Source organism: Mauremys mutica, chromosome 12 (assembly GCF_020497125.1).
Source record: "Mauremys mutica isolate MM-2020 ecotype Southern chromosome 12, ASM2049712v1, whole genome shotgun sequence".
Classification (NCBI taxonomy): domain Eukaryota; kingdom Metazoa; phylum Chordata; order Testudines; family Geoemydidae; genus Mauremys; species Mauremys mutica.
The window spans coordinates 68165110-68190723 of record NC_059083.1 but is presented as its reverse complement, the minus strand read 5'-3'; the positions used below and the strand labels follow the sequence as shown (position 1 = coordinate 68190723).

The following is a 25614-nucleotide window of genomic DNA, read 5'->3' as shown; positions in this document are numbered from 1 at the left end:
TGGTCACGTACTCTCAGGAGAGGGATTGATTTATAGGCTTAAAAGTCAGAAGGGACCATTATGATAGTCTGGTCTGACCCCTGCATAACCCAAGCTGTAGGGTTCCAGCTAGGAATTCTTGCATCCAGCCCGTCTCTGATGAAAAACACCCAATCTTGAGAGGAAGGCTCAAAACGATGGAGAGATTCCCGGAGACTGAAGCTCTCTCTCCACAGACTGGGTTAAGCATTGGCAGAGACAGCACATGTGTAACCCCCTGGTCTTGACAGATCAATCCCCGGTGACAGCCAAAATGGCAGCGGTCACACAAGCTTTCCACCCACTGCCCCTTCCAGCGTGTTCCTGTCTTGACCCTGAGAGCTACTCCAGGAGCCATTTAAATCCTGGGCCTCTCTGCCAACAGCCGGGCTCCTTAGTGCCAGCTACAGTGACCGTGGATTTGTGCTGTGGACACGTATCCACCGAGATGAGACATGAGATTGTCAAACTCGCTTCATGAAGGCTGCCGAAGAGCCGTGAGATAGTAGCCACTGCTGCTCTGTTTTCTTCTGCAGAAGGTGGAACCTCAGCTTCCTGTTGGAGGCAGGGGAGCTTCCTAATACATACTCCTCGGGCGCAAGGGCTCACAAGGAGCCACAGGAGAGACTCATCTAGCTGCTCCCTTGGCCAGAAGGATGGTTGCAGGACACCCACTGAAAATCCCTGCAGTGTAAGGCATGGCCAGGCATGGGTGGCTGTGCTGTGCTTCCAGAGCAGGATCTGTGTTCTCAGCTCTGCTCCAATCCCTCTCCAGCGTAACCACAGCAAAGCCTCCCATACCCTCCCCTCCATGTTTACTTTCTAAGGCTCTGGTTCCTCCCGGAGTGACGACAATAAAAGGTCTCAAAGTTCACCTGCTGGAACCGCAGTTTCCCCCCCCTCCTTCCCCTGCAGCGCTGCCCTGGGCGGACTTTAGTACGCCTGCCCTTTTCTCAGCTCAGGCCGGCCCAGCCCTGGTCCCTTCCCATCTAGCCACACACGTCCTCGGCAGACGAGCAGGAGAGAGAAGGAGCGAGACAGCCGCACAGCCTCCGAGCAGGAGGCAGGTGAGTAGCATGGGGTGAGATGTGGTGGAATATCCCTGCCTGCCGATTGGGAAAGGGCAGAGCTGAATGGGAGCCCGGCTTCCCCTGACTCCTTGTCCCACCCTTGGGGGCTGGGGACAGCCCTCTGGGTACCTCTCCAGGCTGGATTCAGGTTTTCCAGCTCCCGAGAGAGGGCAATGAACCATGTTTCCGGTCACTGAATGCTTAGCGGGGCACTGTCACTAGTGTTCCGTGAGACAGTGAATGCCAGGCTATCTGGAGAGCAGGCTGTGTGGCAGAAGCTCCTTTCTGATTGTGGCCAGCCTGGGAATGAGGGTCTTAGACCCCTGGTGGGTGCTAAGGGCTGTGGCCAAACCTCAGCCCCCTAATGTAGCTAGATCCTAAGAAGATGCTGTGTTACTGTTCACCCTCTCCTTTTAACACGCCAGCGGCTGACATGGCAGGCCAGCTACTGCACATCCCCGGGAACTGTAGCTAGAAGTACCTGGTAATCCAGAGCATTTGCCCTTCCGATATGCCTGGCACACCCCAGGAAATGCCCTCACATGCCATTTCTTTTCCTTCTGACAGCAGGGGCGTGAGGACAGCAGGCAGAGAGAGGAGCTGCTGGCCAAAGGTGGCGAGGAGAGTGGTAGCCCCCCAGGAATGGTAGGTAGATAAACTCTGATGTATCAGCTATGAGGGCCTGCTGGGGTTTCCACCAGTGTGACAGAGATAAGGGAGTTAGTTCCAACTTCACGGATGTGATCTGGCAGGTCTGTCCCTGCCGGGGAGTGTATAACTCAGCTGGCAGAGGAGCCCTTTCCATCCATCCATCCATCCATCCATCCAAGGGAGCCGAAGTGCTGCAATTCCATGGGATAATGTGCATTGATGAGGAGCAGTATAGGCACCCAAATGCCTGGGGCTGAGCTTGGGAAATATGTCTAAGGGATTTGGATTCCCATTAGAAATCAATGGAATTTGGTGATCAAATGCTCTAAGGGACTGAAAATCTCGCCTTAATGCCCTTTTCTCCGCTGTTCTTTCTGGGTGACCTGCAAAATCAGGGCCCTCAATCCCAATCACTTGCCTTTATTATAGATTCTGTGGGGTTTTTCCTTGGAGTTAGGGATGTCAGCCCCAAGCCAGGGGCCAAAGCCCACCTTGGGTAATTCCACCTGCAGTTTTGGAGGGGGTATGGTATCATCATCTTCTCTTGAACTGAAGCATGATGTTGCTTTTGTTGCTGTTTGCCTGTATGCCACCTCTGGGGTGGCTACATTGGAGTGATCGTTCCTGAACCGTTCCTGTGTGTGCTGGGGAGGGGGGTCGGTCCGTAGATGTGAGAGAGGCAGTGCGGATGAAGGTCTTTGGGGTAAAATACATTTTATAATCATAAGAGATTAGCAGCAATAATATCTGTAAGACGGGTATTGTCTGTTGTCTGGTTATCAGGCCTGATCCCTGCTATGGACTGATATGTAATTTAGCAAATCCTTTGTGAGGCAGCTCCCCTTTCAGGAGCAGCCTCCAGGTGTCTCCCTCTGCAGTGCCAAAATTCCAGCCGTGCTCCTGCACTTCAGAAGTGAGGGTGCAACTTCCTGTTGCCGTGAAGGGGTTAATGCCTAGGCTACTGCTGTGTTCGCATGATACTGGGATATGTCCCAATAAATCTTAGTGGTTTCTATCAGTTCTGTGATGGATTATGCACAGGCTGACCAGATAGAAAGTGTGATAAATCTGGACAGAAGGTGGGGGGTAATAGGTGCCTATATAAGATAAAGTCTTGAATATCAGGACTGTCCCTATAATATCGGGACAGCTGGTCACCCTAATTATGCAGGATTGAGCAGAAATGTCAGCCTGTCACCTGCACAACGGCAGTGAAGAGGGGCCAAGGATGCAACTGGGCAAATGATTCTCTCTGAACAATTTTTCGGGACAAGTTGGGCCTGCTTTTCTGTCCTTGAATCATCCACGTTTGCGGCAGGCAGGGCCATCCTTAGGATTTATGGGGCCCTATGCAGTATTATTAAACTGGTGCCCCTGTGCCCGATGGCAGCCCGGGCTGGCATGTGTATTTTAGATAAGGGTGGTCTTTTGAAGGATTTATTTAAAAAATTATACATCTGAAGAGCCAAGCATTTAAGGCTAAAGATGAATATTCAGATTGTGCATCTAAAAATCTATGCAAGGATTTTTTTAGAGATGTGATTTTTATAATCTTCAGCAACACACTAATGACATATTTTTTTAAAGCACATTTTAAACCAAGGTCCTGTAGACTGAGGCCTTGGCTACACTGGCGCTTTACAGCGCTGCAAGTTTCTCGCTCAGGGGTGTGAAAAAAACACCCCCGTGAGCGCTGCAAAGCGCCAGTGTAAACAGTGTAGCAGCGCTGGGAGCAAGCTAATCCCCACGGGGAGGTGGAGTACGTGCAGCCACACTCACACTTCAAAGCGCTGCCGCGGCAGGGCTCCCGCAGCAGCACTTTGAAGTTTCGAGTGTAGCCGAGCCCTAACACGTTCTGAGTAAATATTACAGTGATGCACAATTGTTTTTGTCAGTAAATTCAGAAACTGACAGTATATACCTGGGGGTTGGCAAATGCCTGTTAAATGGCTTCATTACCACTTGAATGGCTCTTTAACAGTTTCAGTGTTCTGCTAATAGGTCTGCCAGGCTGGAGGCTTTTTCACTTTTAAGTACTAGATCCCTTCTGGAGGAAGACTCACCAGGCTGCAGCAGCCAGCTGTGGTGGGAGCCTGCAGGAAGGGTCAGAATAGGGATAGGAAGAGGAGGGAGGGTGGACACTAAGACACAGGGGTGGCCCAAATTTTCGGGTGCCCTATGCAGCCACGTATGCTGCGTATGCCTAAGGACAGCCCTGGAGGCAGGACCTCTCAACTGCTACTGAATCAGAGAGAGTTGTGCGTGCTCAGCAACTCCCGGGGGATGCTCCGCCCCCTGTTCTGTCTGCGGCATGAAGCCCAACTGGTGCTGCTGCAAAACAAGCAAAGGCCAATCCCCCTCTTCAAGGCCTGGCCCCAGCCTGGGACTTGCTTTGTTGTGATAAGACTGAGGGCTCTGGACAGTATGGTGCTTTCACTTTATGCAAATACCGCCTTCGGTTTCATTTCATACGGCTACCCACTCTCCTGATTTCCTTTTGGGTTTAGGATGGGACAGACTCACATGAAGCCTAGAGTTACGCTTGGTTTTTGAGATCAACGTGCTTCAGCCCAGGCTGGCTTGAAACTGAGGTCAGGTTGTCTCGGGTTGTGGAGCATATGATACATCTATGGAGGCCTTGTCTGCACTAGAAAGTTGTACCACTTTACCTGTCTTGTTGAAGTGGTATAAAGCAGCTCTGCTGGAATAAAGGTGCCTTAGACTGCTATAGCTATTCCCTTATGGAAAGGGGAATAAAGAATATCGGTATAACTGCAGCCATATCTTGGGTTGTACAGGTACAGCTGTTTCAGTTAACTCCTCCCCGCTGCCAACTAAAGTAATTTACACATACAAAAACTGTATGTAAACCAGGCCCGAGTTTGCAATGAAACCTGAAACCATGCAAATTGTCTGCATTTGAGGATTTTGCCACCCACAATTGGGCATGCCTCAGTAGCACTCCTTAGATAACCATGGGTTCTAAAACATGGATCCAAGTCTGGAAATGCTACTATCCGCTTCCTGGATGCTTCACCAAGGGTAATCTTAAAAATCAGATGTTTTACCGATTGGCCAAACCACACTGGTTAAAATATGGGAAGTTGTCTTTATTAATAGCTGCCCAGAGAAATGTCATGACAGAAAGGACAGAGATGTCAAAATGATCAGTTACTGAGCGGCTTAATCATGCGGAGCTAAAACAAAAGGCCCAAATTCTGTGTGCTTTACTCGGGTATGTCTACGCCGCAGCTGGGAGCGTGCCTCCCAGTCCAGGTGGACAGACTCACGCTAGCTCTGCTCGAGTTAGCATGCTAAAAACAGCAGTGGGGATGTTGTGGGTCAGACGGGCTTGGACTCGAGTGACTAGCCTATTGAAATGAATGGGATTTCTGACCTAGCAAAGTATTACTCGACTGGAGGAGACAGAATCAGGCCCAATAAGCATAAGAAATTCAGGGCAAGGACCCCGGGGCCTGATTCTCCTTTGCTTTGCACCATATACCGTCATTGGTCTGTCTACACTGCAGTCAGAGGTGTGGCTGCAGCACGCGTAGACATAATCAGACTAGTTTTGATCTAGCTAACTTGAATAATAATTGCAGTGAAGCCGCAGCAGCATGGGCCGGCCTCTGGAGTACGTACCCAGGGTCCTGGGCAGGCTGTTGTGGTTTCACTGGTAGCTGGATCAAAGCTAGCTCGGTTATGTCTACACGTACTGCACTCACACCTCTGATTGCAGTGTAGACATACCCAATGATACCTGTGCAAAGTGGCGTCATTCTGAAATGGTAGCAAGGTGTGTCCACTTTGCATAGGTGTACACATCAATGCGAGGTGCAGAGAAGTAGAGAACAGACCCTAGGGGCCAGGTTACAATCTCATAAATCCAGATTAACTCCATCAACTTCATGGCCACTTTTCTTTTTATTTGTACAGTAGCGCTCTTGGATGCTGCAAAAAAGCAGCTGCAGCGGGGGAAAAACCCAGAACCATGGTCTCATCTATACAAAACTAGGAACCTCTTGGACCTGGGAGAAGTAACCAAAATGCAATAAGTTTGGTATCTTTCCCCCGCATAGTGCTTGAGCTTCAGCAGCAGTGACCTTTTCTCTTACTTTACCATCCTTTCTCCAGTGCGCTCTTCATTGCGACTCTTATTTTTCCCTTGTGTTTTATAAAATTCTAGAACGCACACACGCCAATTACTCTGGTTGGCTCAAACGCTCAAGTCCTGGCTCCAGCCACGCAGTCGTTGATGTCAGTGGCAGCGTAGCCCGAAGGCTGAGTGAAAACACCTGTCCCCATCTGACCCCGCATGTTGCCTAAAACAAATTTATTTTTCTTTGGCTACTGTGACCCCGATTGCTGACTCTTTGCTCCCTCTCTCCTCAGGACGTGGGGCTGCTGGAGATCCCCGCAGAGCTTGCGGCACTCCTGCACTCTGCCAAAGGTAAGAAAACCCCTCCAGCCCGCTCGCTCGGTTCTAACTCATGGTGTTTGCATTCGTGGCTTTGCATGTGTGTGTGTTTGGCACGCTCTCTCACCTATATCGTATCTGCTCTGTTAGTGTTGGAAATGTAAACATGATAACCCAGGTGGATGTATATAAGGGCCTCCTCCAAGATACAGGGATAGACAGGCAGCATTGTCCGGTGGATACAGCACTGGACTGGAGCTCAGGAGATGTGGGGTTTTATCCCTCCGGCTCTGCCACTGACCTACCATGTGAATGTGGGCAAGTCATTTCCCTTCTCTGGGCCTCTTTCCCCTTGTATGGCTCATATATTTAGATTGGAACTCTGTGGGGCAGGGCCTGTCTCTTTGTACAGCACCTAGCACATTGGGGCTCCTATTTCAGTTGGGCCTCCTAGGTGCTGCCATAATACAAATTAATTAATCATCGGGGCAAGACACCTGTCAATGAGCAGATGGCGCTGAGTTCCCCGTGCTCCTTGCCCACGGAAGCATCCCCCAGGAGATGTAGATGACGAAGCATTGCGGCCAAAGAGATGTGTGGCGAGTCGTGCGGGTTGGGAATGTTTTGACAAAATTCCTTTTCCCCTCCATCGGAAAATGCTGATTCATCAAAACCAAACCCTTTTGGGAGGAACGTATCCAGCTTTCCTCTGGTTGGGGGGTGGGGGGAAGGGGGGAGGGCAGGCAGGCATAGATGTCCCAGGAATAGCCTGATTCAGAGCAGGAGGTTGAACCTGGCTTTCCCTTGTCCTGGCTGAGTGCCCTGAACACCAGGCAACAGGCTATTCCCTCTCTCCCCACTTCCCTTCCCTACCCACCTCTGTTTTCAATTCATGAACATTTTGGAAAGGTCTTGACTTCATCCCAGTGCAGAATGAGAAAGTTTTGAAATCTCAAAAGCTTTCCTGGGACAGGAAAACCTTTTGCTTCCCCTGGAGCATGACTAGGGTTTAACCAGAGGAGGTGGCAGTGGGGGAGGCGCTGGCTTGGAAAGCGAAGGGAGAGGAGGTGGGAGGGAAGGAAAGTAGCATTGCTGGAGAAGGTGTGCAGAAGCCATATTGCTTGGGGAAGTCTCTGCAGCCAGGGAGGCGTTTGTTGTCCTATCGCCCATGATAAATCCCTTATCTTCTGCCTCACTCATGGTGGCCTCTGGTTTATTTATCGACTGGGACACTGCCAGCAGAGTCTCTGCAGTGCTGCATTATTTATACACCTGTAAAGGAATGGAAACTCTTTCAGAGCCCTGGCCTGGGGCGTTCCCTATGAGCTGCTTCAGCGCTGCGGGCGTCAGAGGTTTGGTCCACACCCCTCACTGAGCTAATCCTGGATGTGTTGTTTTCATGACCCCTCTCTGCTCTGCTAATTTCCCCTTTCTAAAAGAGTCCATTCTTTGAGGAGGCCTGTTCTGTCGCTCCAACCCCAGCTGGAGAAGCGGCAGCATGAGGGTGAACAGAGAAGCTGTGTGTGGGCAGGGGGTCTGTGGGGATGGGCAGATGGCATGGGTGTCTCAGGTGGGGGTGGTGTAGGGTGTCTGGTGGGAGAGGCTGATGGTGAAGATGGATGATGTGGGTGTCTGGTGTCTCAGGGAGGGGCGTTGGTGCGGTTGCCTTGGGTGATGGTGCGAGTGTCTTTGGTGGGCAGGGTGTGTTGATAACTGGGTGTGTGGCACCGTGTCTAGATGGGCCTGAGGCTAAGTGTCCATTTTCTCTCTCTCTCTTACAGGTCAGCACCATGTTCAGGCCAATCAGATCGTGGAGGTTTCACCTCCGGAGGTCAAGGCCAAGTGCGACCTCTCCCTCCCACCCAACATCAATAACTCTCCCTTCTCCGTCTTCATGAGGTCTCACTTCCAGGTAGGATGCTGCTGATGCCAGAAGCCACAGGGACCCTTCCATTCTCTCCCTGCCCCTTCTCCTGCCTCCTCCCTGCTTGTTACCTCCCTACCCCCACCCCTGCTTCAGTGTTGTCTCCTCCTCTCCCTGCCTCTGCCAGTCTGCCCCAGGTTCCACAGCGTTCTGCCTCTCCCCCACTCTCTCACATACTCATAGGTGCTGGAACTGCCGCACCCCCCGGCTCGAAATGCTTTCCATTATATTCAGGGTTTACAGTTTGGTTCAATGGCTCTCAGCAGCCCGGCTATACACATTGTTCCGGCGCCCCTGCCCGTACTGTCTCTGTTAGGACGCTTTCCTGGGCTCCGTAACCTCCTCAACTCTCTGTTTCGGTACACGCCTGATGTCGGGGGCTGCAGACACGCCCACAGGGGCTGCGTGCATTGTCTGTGCTTTGCGTCCCCGTGGCCTGTGTCTATGGCACTGGGTTGTCACTAGGGACTCTGCCTAGGAGTCTGATAAAGAACTGAGCCCCGCGACAAGTCGTCTGATGCCGCCTCAGCCCGCTCTTTGCCCTTGTTTGCCTGTCACAGCTGGGAGAATGCAGAGTCCCGCCGTGGACTCCGGCTCTCTCCTAGGGCTTGGAGCAGGGGGGCACGCCCCAGCCATTGGCAATGCCAGCCATGAACTCCGTCCTTTTTCACCTCCTAGGAGCCCAACTTCCCTGCCCTTGGACAGCCCCTGCAGCAGCCCTTAACCCGCCTGGAGGGCAAGGACACGCAGAGTGCTCTGGAGATCAACAAACTGGTGAGTGCAGGGGGCGGGGCTGCAGCTAGCCTACAATATCGGACAATCCCAAAGCAACCCCACTGGCTTTTGTAGTGGAGCATTAATGAAATATGAAGGCACATTACGCAGGCACTCTGCTCCTCTAGAAGCTTTCTGTCTCCTGAAGCGGAGGGGCTTTGCTGGGGTTCACAGGACCCCGAGCGCAGTGGTACCCCCAGAAGGAAAGTCATGCGGTCTAGAGGTGACAGCAAAAGAACTGAGAGCCAGGAAGACCCTGGATTTATATACATGAAGTCACTCGCCCGCTGTCTGCCCATGGGCAGGTCCCCTGACCTCCCTAAGCCTCTTTCAAACAAGCTGGAAGACAGGAGGGAGGGTGGGATCTGAGCTGAGCTTTTCTGGGGAAGTAAATTGGCTAATGATATGTCCTCACTGCAGCGTTAATGCTGGCGATGGGCACCCGGGTGGGAGCAGCTGTGCTGCAAAGCCACACGCGAGTTACTGTGTTCTCACTGGTGCTGTGCTCACCCCTGTACATCGCACGGGCTTCTGGGGGCATATCCCATGGTTCTTAGCCCTGCACCAAGCTGAGCCGCTCTTTCGTCCATTCCCAGTGAATGGTGGGAGAACTTGTCTGTCCTTCTGGGTGCATGCGGGGGAACTGTGGAAAGGCAGTGCAGGGCTATCAACACTCTAGTGGTTTAGCCTGCATCCACACAGCAAAGGGGGGCGGGTTACCAGCTTGAGTGAAAGCACTTTAGCCTACAGCCCCAGCTGGGCCAGCTAGCCTGGGTTGGGTGAGAGTTTTGTATGTGAATGGGGGTGGGGGGAAGTGGTTAGGGGCAACACCCAGTGGGGACGGAGAAGGGACTATGTTAACTTTAAATTGTATGACATGAGAGGTTGTTATAGGGTAAGAGTAAAGTGAAATTGTCTGTTGGGACATGTTGTTGTTGGATGGAGATCAAAAGCACATATGCTACTGGGGGCAGAGAGTCACAGAGGTTTGGATTCCCGAATGGAAGCTCCCCCAGATGGGAGAATTGAAGGGTCGTGGCTGGCCCAGGAGGAGAGCGGGTGCAGGATCACAGCGGGGGTTGGGAAGCTGGGCTGTGATCAGGAAGGGAAGGCTCCGGTAAGGTTAGCAGTGGGAAGTAGAAGGGTTACTGAGCACTATTGTGAGGCTTGTTATGTTTACTCTGGTTAAATAAAACACTAGTGGTTTTTCAAAGCCAACCATGGGAAGCATAGTCAGTCAGGGTGGGGAGGTTTGAAGAGGGCCCTCAAAGTAGTTAGGAAAAGCGGCCAGGATCACCTGATATATTTAAAGGCAAGTGTCCCGAGAGTAGGGGGTAGGAGGGCTGTACTGAAGGTAAATGTCTATACTAATGCTTACATCCAAAAGTGTTTTACGGGGCTAATTGTATAGATCTGATCAAACATGTGAGAATGACAAACCACAGGGAAGGGGTGGAGTGAGGGAGGTCGGAGTTACAGCAATACAGTCGTGCAGTGACTCTCAGTGTAGGCATGTGTACACCTGGATGGCTCAAAGTTTAATGAGACTTTGAGCATGGCTGCTGTTCCTTTCCATTATGTTGCATTTTGCAGCATTTGTGGCTTCCCTTCTAAGTGGTTTATTCTGTGATTGAGTCTATATATTTTAACTCAGTCTTACAGTCCAGAGCTGTGACTTTACTCACGTTCTACTGTCTCTGGGAGGGAATTGTCTGTTTTCCGGTGTGGACGTGGAGTAGAGATTTTTGTTTAAAGAAGGGATTCAGCCTCTTTGCTATGTGTGAAAAATGCAGCGTATCTTCTCCAAAATTACAGCACTTACTCTTTCAGTACAGTATGGATGTTCTCAGAATTGACACGCAAATCTGTTGATGACTTTAGGAATTCAGTTACATTAAAAATTAATTAATTAAGAAATTTAGCACCCTAAATCAGAACTTTCTTTTGTCTCCAAAGATCTCACTAACAGATCAGCACAGACTCTTCAAACTTCCAGGATAGTGGAAATAATGAGGAAAAGGATTAATACTGTAACCCTTTAAAAAATGTTGCCTGTGTACAAGATTTCAGTGAGTTTTAACTATACAGGAAGTTTGAAGAGTCTCTTCTGTTACCTTTGGAGACCAAAGAGTCTGTCTGTGTGCTACAGATTTTTAAAGGGCCTATTTTCGAATAATTGTAATTCCTAAACTTATTCATAAATATACTTGTGAATTCTCAGAACCTTAATTCCGTAGTCAAAGAGGAAGTGCTGTAATTTTGGGAAATAGATGCAGTGTTTTTCATACAAACCAGAGATCAAATGTCTGCTTTAAGTGCAATAATCAGCCCAGCCTTAACTATGGAGTTTTTACTAATAACTCCATAGCACTTAGCATTTTTTAGTACAGTATATAGATCTCAGAGCTCTTCACAAAGACTGGGTGAGCATCATTTCCTTCATTGTACAGACAGGTAAACTGTGGCCCAGAGAGGGAAGGTGACTCCCCCAAGACCACACAGCAGGTCAATGGCAGAGTCAGGAATATAGCTCAGGAGTCCTGGCTCCCAGTCTGATGCCCTAGCCCCAGGACATGCTGCCTCCCAAATTCTCCTAAACCTTGTGGGGATCTGAAATCTGAACCCCAATTCAGATCTGAATTTTGTAGAGGGTTCCTGGGGCCAATTGATGCTCCCATTTCAGATGTCTCCAGAAATGTGAGGTACGTGCAACTGGAGCTTGGGTCGGAATGTTTCGGTTTCAGCCCCTTGCTGTTTTTCCACTGGGCTTCTTTTAGGTCCTGCGGTTCATCGGGGACAGGAACCTCGAGAGCTGGCAGGAAGTGCTCCTGGGTAACTACATCGCCAGCCGAGGGCTGGGCCACCCGTCCCTGCGCAACGAGATTCTGAGTCAGGTGGTCAGCCAGGTGTGGAAGAACCCAGACACAGAACAGAGCCAGCGAGGCTATGCTCTGATGGCTGCCCTCCTGAGTGCATTTACCCCTTTGCCAGCACTGGAGAAACCCTTGCTGAAGTAAGGAAGGGGGAGAGATGGCTCCTTTTTTATTGCTGTTTCCAGAGAGGAGCAGCATGTATTAAAGGCAGCTGCCTGGTTTGCAGGTTCGTGTCAGACCACGGGCTGGAAGGCTACAATGCTGTTTGCCAGCGCAAGATCCTCACGGCAATGCAGCAGACAGACACGGACCCCGAGGTCTCCCGTGCCCATCCTCCCACTCTGTTGGAGTGGACCGCTAACCAGAGGAGAGGGAAGATGGTGCTGGACGTCTTCGCCTATAATGGTAACTAGCTCCTGCCCTCCCCAACTTCGAACCCCTACAAGGCCTCTGCTGACGCAGGAATTAGAAAGGGGGCTCAGAAAATCCTTCCCGTGGCTGGAAGTGGGCACAAGACCTGTGCTACTTGCTGGCCTGAGCATGAGGGTTTGAACCCGGTGCCCAACCCCTCCCAAAGTCAGAGATTCAGGGTCTTGCCTGTTGTAGAGACAGAGGCTGGATGCTCATCTAGAGCCTGATCCAACGTTTCAGTTCTTTTGAGTTGGGCCCATCTAAGGATTGGTGCCCTGGCTGCACCCATCACTCGCTGCTCCTGCTCCAGCTAGAACAAAATCTGCCTCTTCCCCTGCTCCCCATTGCTCTGTGTCCCCCAGCATGAGTCACTTTCCCTGCTGCTCGCTGATTAGCTGAACCTCCGCCCCTGGCTTTTTTCCCCTCCCCCAAAACATTTCCATTCCAATGTACTTTCTTTGTAATATAGTGTGTGCTCGGCACCTCTGCAAACCAGGCCTCAGGTGACACAAGTTGGGCTTCTGCAGCAAGTGGCTACAGGCACCTGGCTACCAGTTAGAGCTTATTCTGGGATCCAGAATGCCCTGGCATTGGCAAGCACACAATAATTACGGAGGCTCCATGTGCTAGTCCAGAGAGGGCCCCCGGGAAGAGTGTTCAACCTGCTCTCAGCCCCTCTGAGTCTCCTTAGCAGCCCGTGTGTGAGATCCTCCAACAGGGCTCTCCGCATGCTGCCATCTTGTGCTGTTTTTAGTTCTGTGGAAGGCTCTGTGCTGACTCTCTCTTTCCTGGGCTAGAGGAGACGTTCTCTGCCGAAGTAGAGTCCTGGACAACAGGGGAACAGTACGCAGGCTGGATCCTGAGTTCAAGGTACAGTCCAAGGGGGGGAGTGCTATTGTTCTTTGGGTTCACATTGGACAGGGCTGCAGGCCAGGAGTAATGCATTCATCCCTGGAATAGCTGCATTTCCCACCTCTCTCTCCAGTACCTGTGCATGGGATTGCACTGTTTATACCTCCAATAACATAAGAATTGCCAGACTGGCCCATTTAGCCCAGGATCACACTTCTGAATGTGGCCAGCACCAGCTGCTTCAGAGGAAGTTGAAAGAAACCCCATACTGGACAATTATAGAGTACAAGGGAACGATTCTTCCTGACCCCAGGCCCTTACTGGTTGGCTCCTGCCCTGAAGCATGAGAGTTTACATCCATTATTTCAGAATAGAATTCTGTGAATAACTTGGGCTCCTGAGCCTCTCTGGACTGAACAGTTCTAACTCTGAATGGTTTAGTACTTTGGGAAGTGGTTGGGATTGGATGGAAGGGAAGAGATTGAAAGGTGAGGGTGTGGTGGGGAGGAGATGTCAAGGACTCCAGGATATGGCATCGAGCCTCCTATGACTTTCTCTTCTGCATTCCTTTTTGACACTGATGTGCAGATGCAGCCTGCTGTGTGTGGGGTGTGTGTGTGTGCAGATGATCAACCTGAAAAGGGTGGTGGTGGTGAGGATAATAATGATTCATAGATCTCTTATAGCACTTTTCATCCATAGATCTCAAAGCACTTTACAAAGGAGGTCACTACCATTGTCCACATTTTAAAGATGGGGAAACTGAGGCACAGGGCTGGGAAGTTACTTACCTGAGGTCAACCAGCAGCCACTGGAAAACCCAGGAATAAAAGCCAGGTCTCCTGAGTCCCAGTCCTGTGTTCTGTTCACTAGGCTACACTGCCTTTGGGCAGGCCAGCAAGATGGGGCTGGTGAAATCCTGTCTGACAGAGCCCAGTGAAGTGCTCTCAAGTCAGGAGGAGCTGTGTGTCTCCCGGTGTTGGTCCTAGCTCAGAGCGCAGGAAGAGAGGGAGGACCATTGATCCCAGGGAGAGAAAGGTTGGCCTTGGGGCATGGGAATCAGCAGATCTGGGTACAGTCCCTGGCTCTGCCAGATTCTCTGTCTGATCTTGGGCAAATCACGTAATCACTCTGCGTCTCACTCTCCCCCTCTGAACAACAGGGATGGTGATCTGTCCCTCACAGGGGGCTATGAGAGGCTGTGAGATCCATATATGCTGGGGGAGGGTTAGGGTTAGCTGAGGGCTGTGTGGAGTCTGCTGAGGGGAGGAATAACCATCCTGGACTAGAAAAAAATGGTGCTAGGGGAAGGAAATCGAACTGTTTCTTCTTCTCACCACGTCTCCCTCCCTCGCTCCCTCCCCCATGGCCCTGGTGTTCCTCTGCACTGACTCTGGCATTCTCTTCCTCGCCCTCTCTCTCCCGGTCTCAGGGGTTTGGATAAGGAGCCTCGAGGGTGGTCCGTCTCCATGCTCACAGGCGAGGTGTGGCGGGACCTGCCCGGCTGTGACTTCATGCTGGATCTCATTGGAGAGATGGAGGAGGCCGGCCACCCTTCCCTGTCCTCGGCTGACTATCCCATCACACCCGAGTGGGAAGGGAGCCCGTCCTGGAGCGCCTCTCTGGACATGTGAGTGCCCCTTGCCGCTTCCCAAGCATACATCCCCCACTCCCAGCCATAGGCACCAGCTTCTCCTGGTGCCGGTGGGTGCTAGTGTCCCCCTGCCCTGACTGCACCCCTGCCCCACCCCATCCCGCCCCTGCCCTACCCCATCCAAACCCCTTCCCCAAAGTCTCCTCCCCAACCCTGCCCCCTCCCTGCTCCTATTGGATCCCTTCCCCAAATCCCCGCCCCGGCCCTGCCTCTTCCCCGCCTCCTCCCCTGAACGTGCTGTGTTCCCACTCCTCCCCGCTCCCTCCCACAGCTCGTTATGCCGCAAAACAGCTGTTTTGTGGTGGCAAGCCTGGGAGGAGAAGTGGGGACGTGGTGTGCTCAGGGGAGGAGTCAGAAGTGAGCTTGGGGGCGGGGAGGGAGCTTGGCTGCCGGTGGGTGGAGATCGGCGCCTATGCTCCCAGCACTCGGTGCTTTTCTCAATTCTCTGACTTTCCCTCCGACAGGATAGACTGGGACATCCCTCCTGCGCCAGGCATTCAGGCTCCATCTCTCCCTCCTCCCTTTCTGCCGCCATCCTTGGACGCTGAGAGCACCTACTCAGGTGAGCTCCTCCCCGGAGCGAGGCAGGCACTCGAGGAGTCAGACAGAGTAGACCCCAGTGTCCGGGTGGCTGAAGTCAGCAGCATTCAGGGAGGCGGGGATGGGGGAGGGCTCATACCCAGTGTAACAAGACTGGGGAAGGGAGGGAGGGGCTATTCCACACCTAACTGGTGACTGGACCCTTGTTTGCTCCCAGGGCTGGGAGTCCAAGGCGTCCCGAGGACCCCCAAAGGCCTGGAGCACTATGTGGATGACCTCTTCGACCCAGTGCTCCATCAAGGGTCCGGAGTGCCAGTAAGTCTCATGTCGCTTCCTCCCCTCTGTCTGCCTACAGCTGCCTTTTCTTCCCTCTCTCCCTCTCTTCCACTCCTCTGTCTGCCTACAGCTGCCTTTCCTTCCCTCTCTCCCTCCTTCTGCCTGTGTCAGTCTGTATGTTCCTTCCCTGGAGTTCAGCTCCGTGGGATGGGGAGATGTGATCCCAGCATGCCTGTGTGTGGCTGTCTGTCCTGCTGCACACGCTGTCTGTCCATCTGCCCCAACCCCTGTCCTGGTGAGCCGTGTAACGCTGGGCTCTCTCACTGTAGGATATGGAGAATGGCAGGAGCCTGACTGGACGCATGAAAGGAGGTGGAAAAATTGGACCCACCCAGCAAGGAGCCTTTCCTTCTGCAGGTCAGTAGGGGAGGGGTGAGCATCCTGGGTCAGCACGTGGAGAGGCTGTGGCAGAGACTGCTGCTGGGCCATAGAGGTGTGTGAGCTGGTGTGGGCCAGCGGGTCTCTAGGATGCGGTGAGGCCATGTGCTTGACTGATTCACAGTGTGTTCTGGAGTGGGTCAGCGCATGCCTCAGGAGGCTGTAACACTCTGGAGAGTAGCCCTGGAGGCTATTGAACATAACATAAGAATGGCCCTACTGGGTCAGACCAATGGTCCATCTAGCCCAGTAGCCTGTCTTCCGACAGTGGCCAGTGCCAGGTGCTTCAGAGGGAATTAATAGAACAATGGGTTTGGTCCTGCTTTGAGCAGGGGGTTGGACTAGATGACCTCCTGAGGTCCCTTCCAACCCTGAGATTCTATGATTCTAACAAGTAATTGTCAAGTGATCCTTCCCCTGTTGCTCATTCTCAGCTTCTGGCAAACAGAGGCTAGGGACACCATTCCTGCCCATCCTGGCTAATAGCCATTGATGGACCTATCCTCTATGAATGTATCTAGTTCTTTTTTTGAACCCTGTTATGGTCTTGGCCTTCACAACATCCTCTGGCAAGGAGTTCCACAGGTTGACTGTGCATTGTGTGAATAAATACTTCCTTTTATTTGTTTTAAACCTGCTGCCTATTAATTTCATTTGGTGACCCCTAGTTCTTGTGTTATGAGAAGTAATAAACAATGCTTCCTTATCTACTTTCTCTGTACCAGTCATGATTTTATAGACCTCAGTCATATCTCCCTGGTAGCCATCTCTTTTCCAAGCTGAAAAGTCCCAGTTTTATTAAGCCGTTCCACACCCCTAATAATTTTTGTTACCCTTTTCTGAACCTTTTCCAATTCCAATATATCTTTTTTGAGATGGGGCGACCACATTTGCACACAGTATTCAAGATGTGGGCTTACCATGAATTTATATAGAGGCAAAATGATATTTTCTGTCCTATTATCTATCCCTTTCTTAATTATTCCCAGCCATCTGTTTGCTTTTTTGACTGCCACTGCACATTGAATGGGTGTTTTCAGATAACTATGTGCAATGACTCCAAGATCTTTCTTGAGTGGTAAAAGCTAATTTAGACCCCATCATATGATATGTATAGTTGGGATTATGCTTTCCAATGTGCATTACTTTGTATTTATCAACATCAAATTTCATTTGCCATTTTGTTGCCCAGTCACCCAGTTTTGAGAGATCCTTTTGTAGCTCTTTACCATCTGCCTGGGACTTAACTATCTTTAGTAATTTTGTATCATCTGCAAATTTTGTCACCTCACTGTTTTACCCCTTTTTCCAGATCATTTATGAATATGTTGAATAGGACTGGTCCCAGTACAGACCCCTTGGGGACACCACTATTTACCTCTCTCCATTCTGAAAACTGACCATTTATATCTATCCTTTATACCTACCCTCTACTGCGTAGAGAGTGCCACCGTGCTCCTCTCCCAAAGTCAGATTGGCCCGGGGCGTTCCACCAACAGCACCACTGAGTTGCTGTGCTCAATGTCTCCTCCTGCCAGGAGTCTGACACCTTTCTCCATGTTGAACCTGGAGATGGCTCGTCCCTTCCCCACCCCATGAGCACATCAGTGGTATCTCGGGTCCACCTTAGCCCTTCCCACAGCACTAAACAGACCCAACAGGCTCCACAATGTTGGCTGTCTCTGAGTGGAGGATTTTAATCTCTCTTATTGCTTCCTCCCAGCCTTCCCTATCATCCCGAGCTATTCAGAGGGTTAGTAAGTCTGAACCATATTCAGGTTCTTGCTCTTGCGTTTGGGTGTGTTCGTTTTCTCTCTCTCTCTTTGTTTTTTTGCCTGTTGGCTTGGAGTTCAGGTTATATCTCCGTGGGGCATGGCCAAGTGGTGCCGTAGGAATACCTTTGGCTGTTGCAACACATGGGAAGCAGACATACGGGCAGCTTAATGATTATTGCAAGTCTGTGAGACAGGTGTGATGGGGAATCAGTGGCTATTGCAGATCTTTGGGGCATGGCCATGGGACGCATTTGTTGTGGCTATTACAAATCACGGTGGCGTGGCCAATTGCCAGACATGGCTAGTTAACAAATCAGCAAGGCACGTGGGCTCTCTCTTGTGGTGTTTTTAAATGGGTTGGAATGGGACCATGCGGCAGGTCTGTACTATTCTGTGGCTCTGTGGGAGGGCATGAAACCCTCCTGTTCTCTGCTAGCAGTGATCACGGCCTGGATGCCACAAGGGTTACCAGCTTTGTGCACAGCAGCCTTCCTGTTTCATAGCCTGGTGCGCAGCAGGGGCTTATTCCAGGAGAGGGAGGACATTTTTTCCCAGCATCCCATGCTGACGCTCTGTTCTGTGTCTGCCGTGGGCTGTTTGCCCGTCCAGCCACATTGCGGGGTGGGGGCCTATCAATGCGCTGGATGTGGCAGGTCCAGAGAGCTTTGCCCATCAGTTGAAGACATTCTCCCTTGTAAACACAAATCCTGCAGACCTGGTTTCTTGGGATCAATAGTTTCTTGGTTGGGCTGGGACGAGGGGTGCAGAGTGAGGCTGGATGGGGGGCAGAGTCCAGAGCATGTGTGTTAATCTGCCAGGTGTCCCCTCCCACTTGGGCAGTTCTCCTGACGGTTTCCTCCTGCCTGGGTGTTGCTGTGTAGCCTGCTGTGAGTGATGGGAAGCCCCATCGCATGTCACCGTCCTCCATACACATTGGCAGCGCCAACGGTAGCAGGTCTGCATGGGGCACTGCCTGGGGCAGGGAAGCACTTTCCTACTTGGGAGTCACTGACCGTGACGGTTGCCCTTGTGGCATCTTTCCACCTAGGCTACCCTGGAATGATGCAAGTACCAGCTTACCAACCCATGCCAATGATGGGTGGAATGATGCCAGCACCCATGCCAATGATGCCAGCACCCATGCCAGGTAACAAAATGCAAAAAAGGCCCAGTAAATAAAAGGGGTGGTACAGTTTTTGGAATGAGGGGGTGGGCGGGTGTTGAGTGAGTACATTTACACAGGGCCTTTCACCCTTGCCGTCCCTTCGAACTCTCTGATTCTATGACGCACTTTACAAATGACACGTACAGGAGTTGCAGCAGCCACCCCTGTGTTGGAGCATGGCTGTTCTGCAGCCCTCCGGCCGCACACGATAGTTTAGAGCAGGAAATGGAAAATGTGTGTCGTATCCAATTGAAAGTGCAGGAGGGGCTCAGGGCAGGAGGCAGAGTATAGTCACCCAACCTGGACTGGCCCAGGACAATCTCTTGTTTGTTTGGAGGTGGGAAAGCTGAGAGGTAGCCTCCTGGGGTGGGCTCGGTTCTGCCATGTGCACCTTGTGCTCAGGCTCTGATTTCCATTTGCCCCTGCGTTAGACTCACCGCTTGCACCCCGGGCACTTCTGTGTCCCCAGCCTGATGTGCAGGAGACCCTCGTGGGTGCTCGCCTGCCCCAGCAGGAGGGCAGCTGCATTGGCCCCGTGATTCTTTATCGTGTCGTCTCTCTCTCTCTCTCAGCTATGGTTGCGCCCCAGCCGATGGTCCCAGCTGTGGATCCCAGTCAGCTCGCAGCACAACAGCAAGCCTTTATCAACCAGCAGGCCCTGCTCATGGTGAGTGGAAGGGAATGGGGGAGGGGGCACATCTCTCTGACAAGAGAATGCACCAGAGTGAATGCACTGAGAGGGCTGAGCTCCAATCCCTTCCCCACCGAGCCCAGTCCAGCTTGGCCCTGACATGCTGCATTTCTCTGCCATGTGCCTCTGAGGGTATTAACTGGTGTGCGTGTGTGTAAGGATTTGGTCACTTAAGCCTGTGAAATGAGGAACCTTTATTATCCTCATTGTGCAGAAGGGGAAACCGAGGCACACAGCGGATAAGTGACTTGCCCACGGACACGCTGTGGGTGAGTGGCAGAGCTGGGAATAGACCACAGGAATCCCCAGCTCTAAGCACTAGATCAAAAGCCCAAAGCAGCCAACCGGGGAGTCACTGGGGATACAAATCCTGAAGCATCTCTTTCTGTCTGGTCCCACGTGTATTAACTCGGTAGCCTAGCACCTGACAGTATGTTAACATCCTCTGACAGAAAAACCTCATCACCAAGAGCTTTACGGGGATGGTGTGGTGGGGATCCACAGTTCCTTGAACATGCCTGCTCGGGCCACGGTGGGTCTGCAAGAGAGGTTTAGGTTGGACATTAGGAAAAAGTTCCTAACTGTCCAGGTGGTTAAACACTGGAATAAATTGCCTAGGGAGGTTGTGGAATCTCCATCTCTGGAGATATTTAAGAGTAGGTTAGATAAATGTCTATCAGGGATGGTCTAGACAGTATTTGGTCCTGCCATGAGGGCAGGGGACTGGACTCGATGACCTGTCGAGGTCCCTTCCAGTCCTAGAGTCTATGAATCTATGGACCTGCCTTAGCCCATAACACTGGGGAACCCCAAAAGGTTACATCAATGGGGCTGTTTAGGAGATGAGTGGTTCTGTGCCTCCTCGGGGAAGAATGGGGAGGGTTTGCGCCGTCTCCAGTCTGTGGGTATGCAGAGGTCATGGAGACTTGGATTTCTTCTTCCAGGCTCAGCAGATGACCCTTCAGGCCATGACAATTTCCCAGCAGCAGCAGCGACAGAGGTCTCCTGAGCCCTCAAGGCCAAGACGAGCCTTGACTCCACAACCAGCCCCAGCCCCAGCTCCAGCTCCGGCCCCGGCCCCAGCTCCAGCTCCTAAACCAAAGAGAACCAATAACAGCAAGAATGCTGCACCAGCAGCTAAGACACCAGAGCCCCCGGCTGATGCAGCAGAACCGGTACCAGCCAGGCTGTCTCCAGCAGCGAATTGGGTTTCCATGTGACAATGCCCCTGTTCCTCCCGCAGCCTAGCGGAGGTGGAGGGGGTGGTAGAGAACCTCGCTCAGAGAGTTGTATACAGCTACCTTGCTGAGTCCTGTCAAATTTCACTCACAGTGGATTAAAGATGCAGGGCCAAATGCTGGGGGGTGGGGTTAGCCATTGATGTCAATGAAACTGCAGGGTTTGCTGGTTCATTCCCATCTGGCCTTGAGGTCCATGCACACACTGCAGTTTCACTGGCATTAATGTCAAAAGTCTCAACACTCAGGCCATGTCTGTGCCACGGGGACTACACTGGCACAGCCATGGCACCATTGCCATGCTGGCATAACGCTGTAGTGGAGATGCAGCCTACGCTGACGCACAGGGGTTTTCCATCGCTGTAGTAACACAACCTCCCCAGGTGACCAGGTGACGGTAGCTACGCTGACAGCAGCATTCTTCTGCCCACCTAGCTGCGTCTCCTACCTTCAGTGCTCGGGGGAGGGGGGGGAAGTGGGGGGGGATTTTTCAAACCTCTGAGTGATATAGCTGGGTTACCTATGTTATATGTGTAGACCAGGCATGAATCCCTTGCCTTGTCCTGCAGTTACCTGCCTTGGGGGTGGGGACAGGGGTTCGCTCTGCTTCCTGCCGCTATCCTTGGTTCTGGGCTCAGGTTAGGGCTCCTAAGGGGTGTGGGGGGAGCTGGGTCTCCCTAGGGGTGTGTGTGAGGGGAGGGCTCAGTGCAGCTAGCAGGAATTCTTGTCTGTTTCATATAGCGCTGGCTGCACACTTCACACACACACACACACTTCGAAAAGGGTCCCGAACCTGGATCAATCCGAACGCTCCCGGAGTTGGGGGAAGTTCTGGATCCAGATCAGAGTCTGAACTGCACCACTGGGCCCGATCTGTGTGTGTAAGAGAGAGATAGGGAGGCACTAAGGGGATTTACGTGGTCAGTCAGGCCAGGGGTAAATGCCCCAGGCTGTATGTTTGTCCATCAACAGTCCTAACTGGCTTGTTCTGGGGGGACGGGTGTTGTAGATCCATGACTACCCAGAAGAACAACTGACAGACAGTGATGAGGACTCAGTCTTTCGAGACACCTTCCAGCAGAAGCGGGAGTACTTCCAGAAAATGGGTGAGCCGCTGCCTGACCATGAATCTCACCCCACACGGGACCCAGCTTTCCTTAGCTTGAGCAGCCATGAGCCAGCCTATTCCTGAGGCAGCTCCCAGTGCAGCAGTATGTGTGAAGCCCAGAACGGGAGCTGTACGTGCAGAACTCATGCTGAGCCCTCTGTGAGCCGGGGCTGAGCCTGGCCCGGGATGGGCTGGGTTCTGGTTCGGAGCAGGAGGCTCACAGGTTTCCTGGGGTCTCCTGTTGGGTTTGGGAGTGTGTGTGACTCATGCGGGTCACGTGACCCCCACGCAGAGCAAGTGATGCTTTAACACAGAACTCTGCCTGCTTCAGCAGCAAGGTGGCAAGCATAGGGCCTGGCACCACCAGGCCCAGAAAGACCTTGCCTGCTCTGTGCTCACCCCCAGACCTCCTCTCCTTTCAGGACAGCAAAAAATCCAGTTGAAGAAAGTCAGGCCCTCTTCCAAGAGCTGGACCCCTCAAAAAAATCCACAGCAGGAGGAAGAGAGGTCCAGCCCCGAACCAGAGACAGGTGAGGCCGTGCGCTGAGGAGGGTGTGAGACGCTGGCAGGTGGAGAGCACTCCCAAGGCAGGGCCAGATCCTAAGGGGGCTGAGCGCCTGTGCAGGACCCTGCTCCCTTGGACTCTCAACAGAGTGTGAGGATCCTACTGTCTCTTGCCCAAGCTCTCCCCCAAGCCCCACGCGACTCCTCCTTGCAGCCCAGGGAGCAGCAGGGAGGCCCCTGGAACTGTGTGCTAGTGCTCCCACCCCTCCCGACTGCACAGGGTGCAGATGCCAGAAATCCTGCTCTCCCCCCATGCTGGTCCCACTGCCGCTGGGGCCTCCTGCACCTGCTGGTGACAGGGCAAGATGTGGGCAGCCATCCTTCTGATCTGGGAGACCTGAATGGGGAACCTCTTTAGAGCTCCTCCGGAGGCCACTGTGCAACACACAGATGCCCCTCCCTTCCTGCCCCACTCTGGCTTTGAGCAGCTGCGAACCCAGCCTTGATCTCCTGCACAGTCGTGCAGGGTTGCATGAGCATTGGGTGGTTCTTTGACCGCCCTGTTCAGCCTCTTGCAGTGCAGGCCTGGACTGAAGCAGCGCATTAGGGAGGACAAGGCCATGGGCTTTGGGGAACAGGGGTAGCTGGGAAAGAGTGATGGAGCCCCCAGGGCCGCGAAGCCCCTGAGGGGAACAGGAGGCAGCTTTTAGTGCAGAGAGGGAGTTTCTCTTGTGCTGCTCCATTAGTAAATGCCCTCCTGCCCTGCAGCCCCAGCACCCCCCTCACCACCTCCCACGCCAAAGCAGAAAGTGCAAGAGAAGAAAGCAAAGAAGGAGCCGCGCCCTGTGGTGGCTGCAGACCTGGCGCCAAAGAGAGAGCCCAGCCGGGAGATCCGCAACATCATTAAGATGTACCAGAGCCGGCCAGCCCCGGAGCCCCAGCCCATCGTGCCCGTCAGGTGAGGGGGTGAGCAGGCAGGGGAGGGGAGGAATCATGTCCCATGCTCTCTGTGTGATTGCATTGGTGCCATGCTGCCCTGTGTGTAAACTGGGCAGGTCTGTTTCCTCTTGCCCTCCAGGAGGCCGTCCAAGCCCTTCCTGAAGAAGAGCGACCCCAAGAACGAAGCTCTGGCCAAGCTGGGGATGGCGAGCCCTCAGCCCCCAAAATCGGTGAGCACTTCCCATGCCAACCCCGAACCAGCACACATCCTATTCAGCTTCAGCATCTTCCAATCTACCATCTAGTGCTTAGAGCAGGGGACTGGGATCCAGGACTCCTGGGTTCCACTTCTGACTCTGCCACTGGCTGGCTGTGTAACCCAACCTCTCTAGCTATACCACTCGCTTGGTAGGATGGGCTGTGGGTCCTAATGCTCATTAATAAAGCCCTTGGTGATCCTTGGATGGGAAGACCCCAGCGTCATGACTTCAAGTTTTATATCAGTACGTGTTCAGGGCTGACCTAGGGACAGACCAGCCTGGGAGAGTTGCCCGCCCGGCGCTGGCTTGGCCTTGGGGATCCTGGCAAGGTGAGGTCTCTTTTCCACTCTGCTGTGGGTGGCTCCACCGCTGAGCACTGGCCTACACACGTCTGACTTTAATTAACACCTGTCTGTGTGTAACCTGCCTGCCAGTTTATGGGGCTCCATATTGTTGCCCATGTGGTTCCTGCCCAGGGGCCTGGCAAGCTGCCCCTGCAGCTGCTTTCAGAGAGTATCCTACCCCTGGAGACAGAGTGTGACTATATCTAAAATGCTTTCTCTCTCTGCTCCCAGCCCTCCTCGCTGAACAAGAGCCCCAGAGGGGCTCCGCCCCCTCCGCCTGCCAAGAAGGGCCAGACCGCCACATCCATCAGGGAAAAGCAGCAGCCTCTCATGAACCTCTTTGGCCAGCAGCCGACCTCCCCCGATGCTTCCCTCATCCCTCCACCTCCCCCATTCCTGCCCCCACCCCTTCTGCCTCCTGACCAAGCCACGCAGCAATCTGAGCCGAAAGGTGAGCGGGGCCCTTCCGTTCCACACCCTTCCCCTTCAGTGGTGTGTGCGGAATGAGTTTGGTGGGTCTTAGCCCAGTTCCCAGTGGGCACGTGGCCACATGTGCTAATTGGTCTCCTGCTGTCAGCCGACAGGCCCAGGAGTGAACAGGCCGTGGGACCTGAAACAGAGCTGGCCCTTCGGCTCTGGCTGAGGCATCCCAGTTGTGCGGCGTCAGGGAATCTCACGCTGCTGCTGCGGGTGAAACGAGGGCCTCACCATCCGGTGTCGTGGACTGAGCCGCCTTGGCCAGCAGTAAATTGGCGTGGCAGTGCAATGGAGTGCAATCGGTAGAAATGTCAGAGGGGCTGGGCGGATATTAAAACTGCAACTAAGAAAAGCCAAGGACCTTTGGGCTGAAGCTCTGCCAAAGTCCAGCCAAGTTTCAGTATGAAACTCGTTATCAAAGCTGCAATTAAAGTGGTGATGGACTTTGGAATGGTGAGGAATGTGAAGTACAGGGATCCTGCCTTTCAAAGCCCTCCCCAGGGGCTGGGCTCCTTCTGCATCACAGCCCACCCCAAAGCACTCGGAGAAACCGACTGACGTGTCTGAGAGGCAGCATTGTTAGAGCATAGGCCTCGGAGACAGATCCGGGCTCTATTCCTGGCTCTGCCATTTAGGCCTGGGCTGCACTTAAAACTGAGGTCGACATAGCTACAGTGCTCAGGGGTGTGAAAAATCCACACTGCTGAGCACCGCAGCCATGTCGACTGAACCCCTGGTGTAGACACAGCTAGATGGAAGAATGTTTCCATCAACCTAGCTGCAGTTGCCTGGGGAGGTGGGAAAAACCCCTTCCATCGCTGCAGGCTCCATCTGTGCTACGGGGCCATAGTGCCCTAGCTATGTCATTATAGTCCCCATAGTGTAGACACAGTCTTGCTTGCTGTGTGGAGTCTCTGTCAGTGTATAAAATGGAGCAGATCCTTACTTTGCAGAGGTGTTGGGATGTGCCCATTAAATTCTATGGGAGTTTTGCCTTGGATTACAAGTGCTTTGCTGGCCTCAAGAGGGGAGAGTGCTAATGATGTGCAAAGCACTATTGTTACTGCAAATAAACACTCCATTTGTATTGCACCCTCCACAAGTATCTTCTTGCTTGGCAATTATTATGGGGCAGAAATTGCTCTATTGTAGAATACTGCCTCTCCTGGCTCTCCCACCCATTCTAAAAATGCAGCAATGTCCAGGCAAACC

General features: G+C 52.6%; 1 protein-coding gene across 1 annotated transcript in view; it reads left to right on the top strand.

Annotated features, from left to right (window-relative positions):
• Positions 1–700: 700 nt before the first annotated feature.
• LOC123346345 (unconventional myosin-XVB-like) overlaps positions 701–25614 on the top strand; it is a 47340-nt gene continuing 22426 nt past the window's right edge. The window contains exons 1-20 of the mRNA XM_044983678.1: positions 701–1085; positions 1656–1733; positions 6135–6192; positions 7941–8071; positions 8762–8857; positions 11635–11870; positions 11957–12135; positions 12939–13011; positions 14426–14623; positions 15112–15209; positions 15405–15502; positions 15793–15880; positions 18725–18823; positions 19414–19508; positions 20477–20707; positions 21780–21876; positions 22301–22408; positions 23151–23340; positions 23461–23551; positions 24157–24376. Of these exons, the coding sequence (XP_044839613.1) occupies positions 717–1085; positions 1656–1733; positions 6135–6192; positions 7941–8071; positions 8762–8857; positions 11635–11870; positions 11957–12135; positions 12939–13011; positions 14426–14623; positions 15112–15209; positions 15405–15502; positions 15793–15880; positions 18725–18823; positions 19414–19508; positions 20477–20707; positions 21780–21876; positions 22301–22408; positions 23151–23340; positions 23461–23551; positions 24157–24376 (2833 nt within the window). The 5' untranslated portion in view covers positions 701–716. The remainder of the gene's footprint in view (positions 1086–1655; positions 1734–6134; positions 6193–7940; positions 8072–8761; positions 8858–11634; positions 11871–11956; positions 12136–12938; positions 13012–14425; positions 14624–15111; positions 15210–15404; positions 15503–15792; positions 15881–18724; positions 18824–19413; positions 19509–20476; positions 20708–21779; positions 21877–22300; positions 22409–23150; positions 23341–23460; positions 23552–24156; positions 24377–25614) is intronic.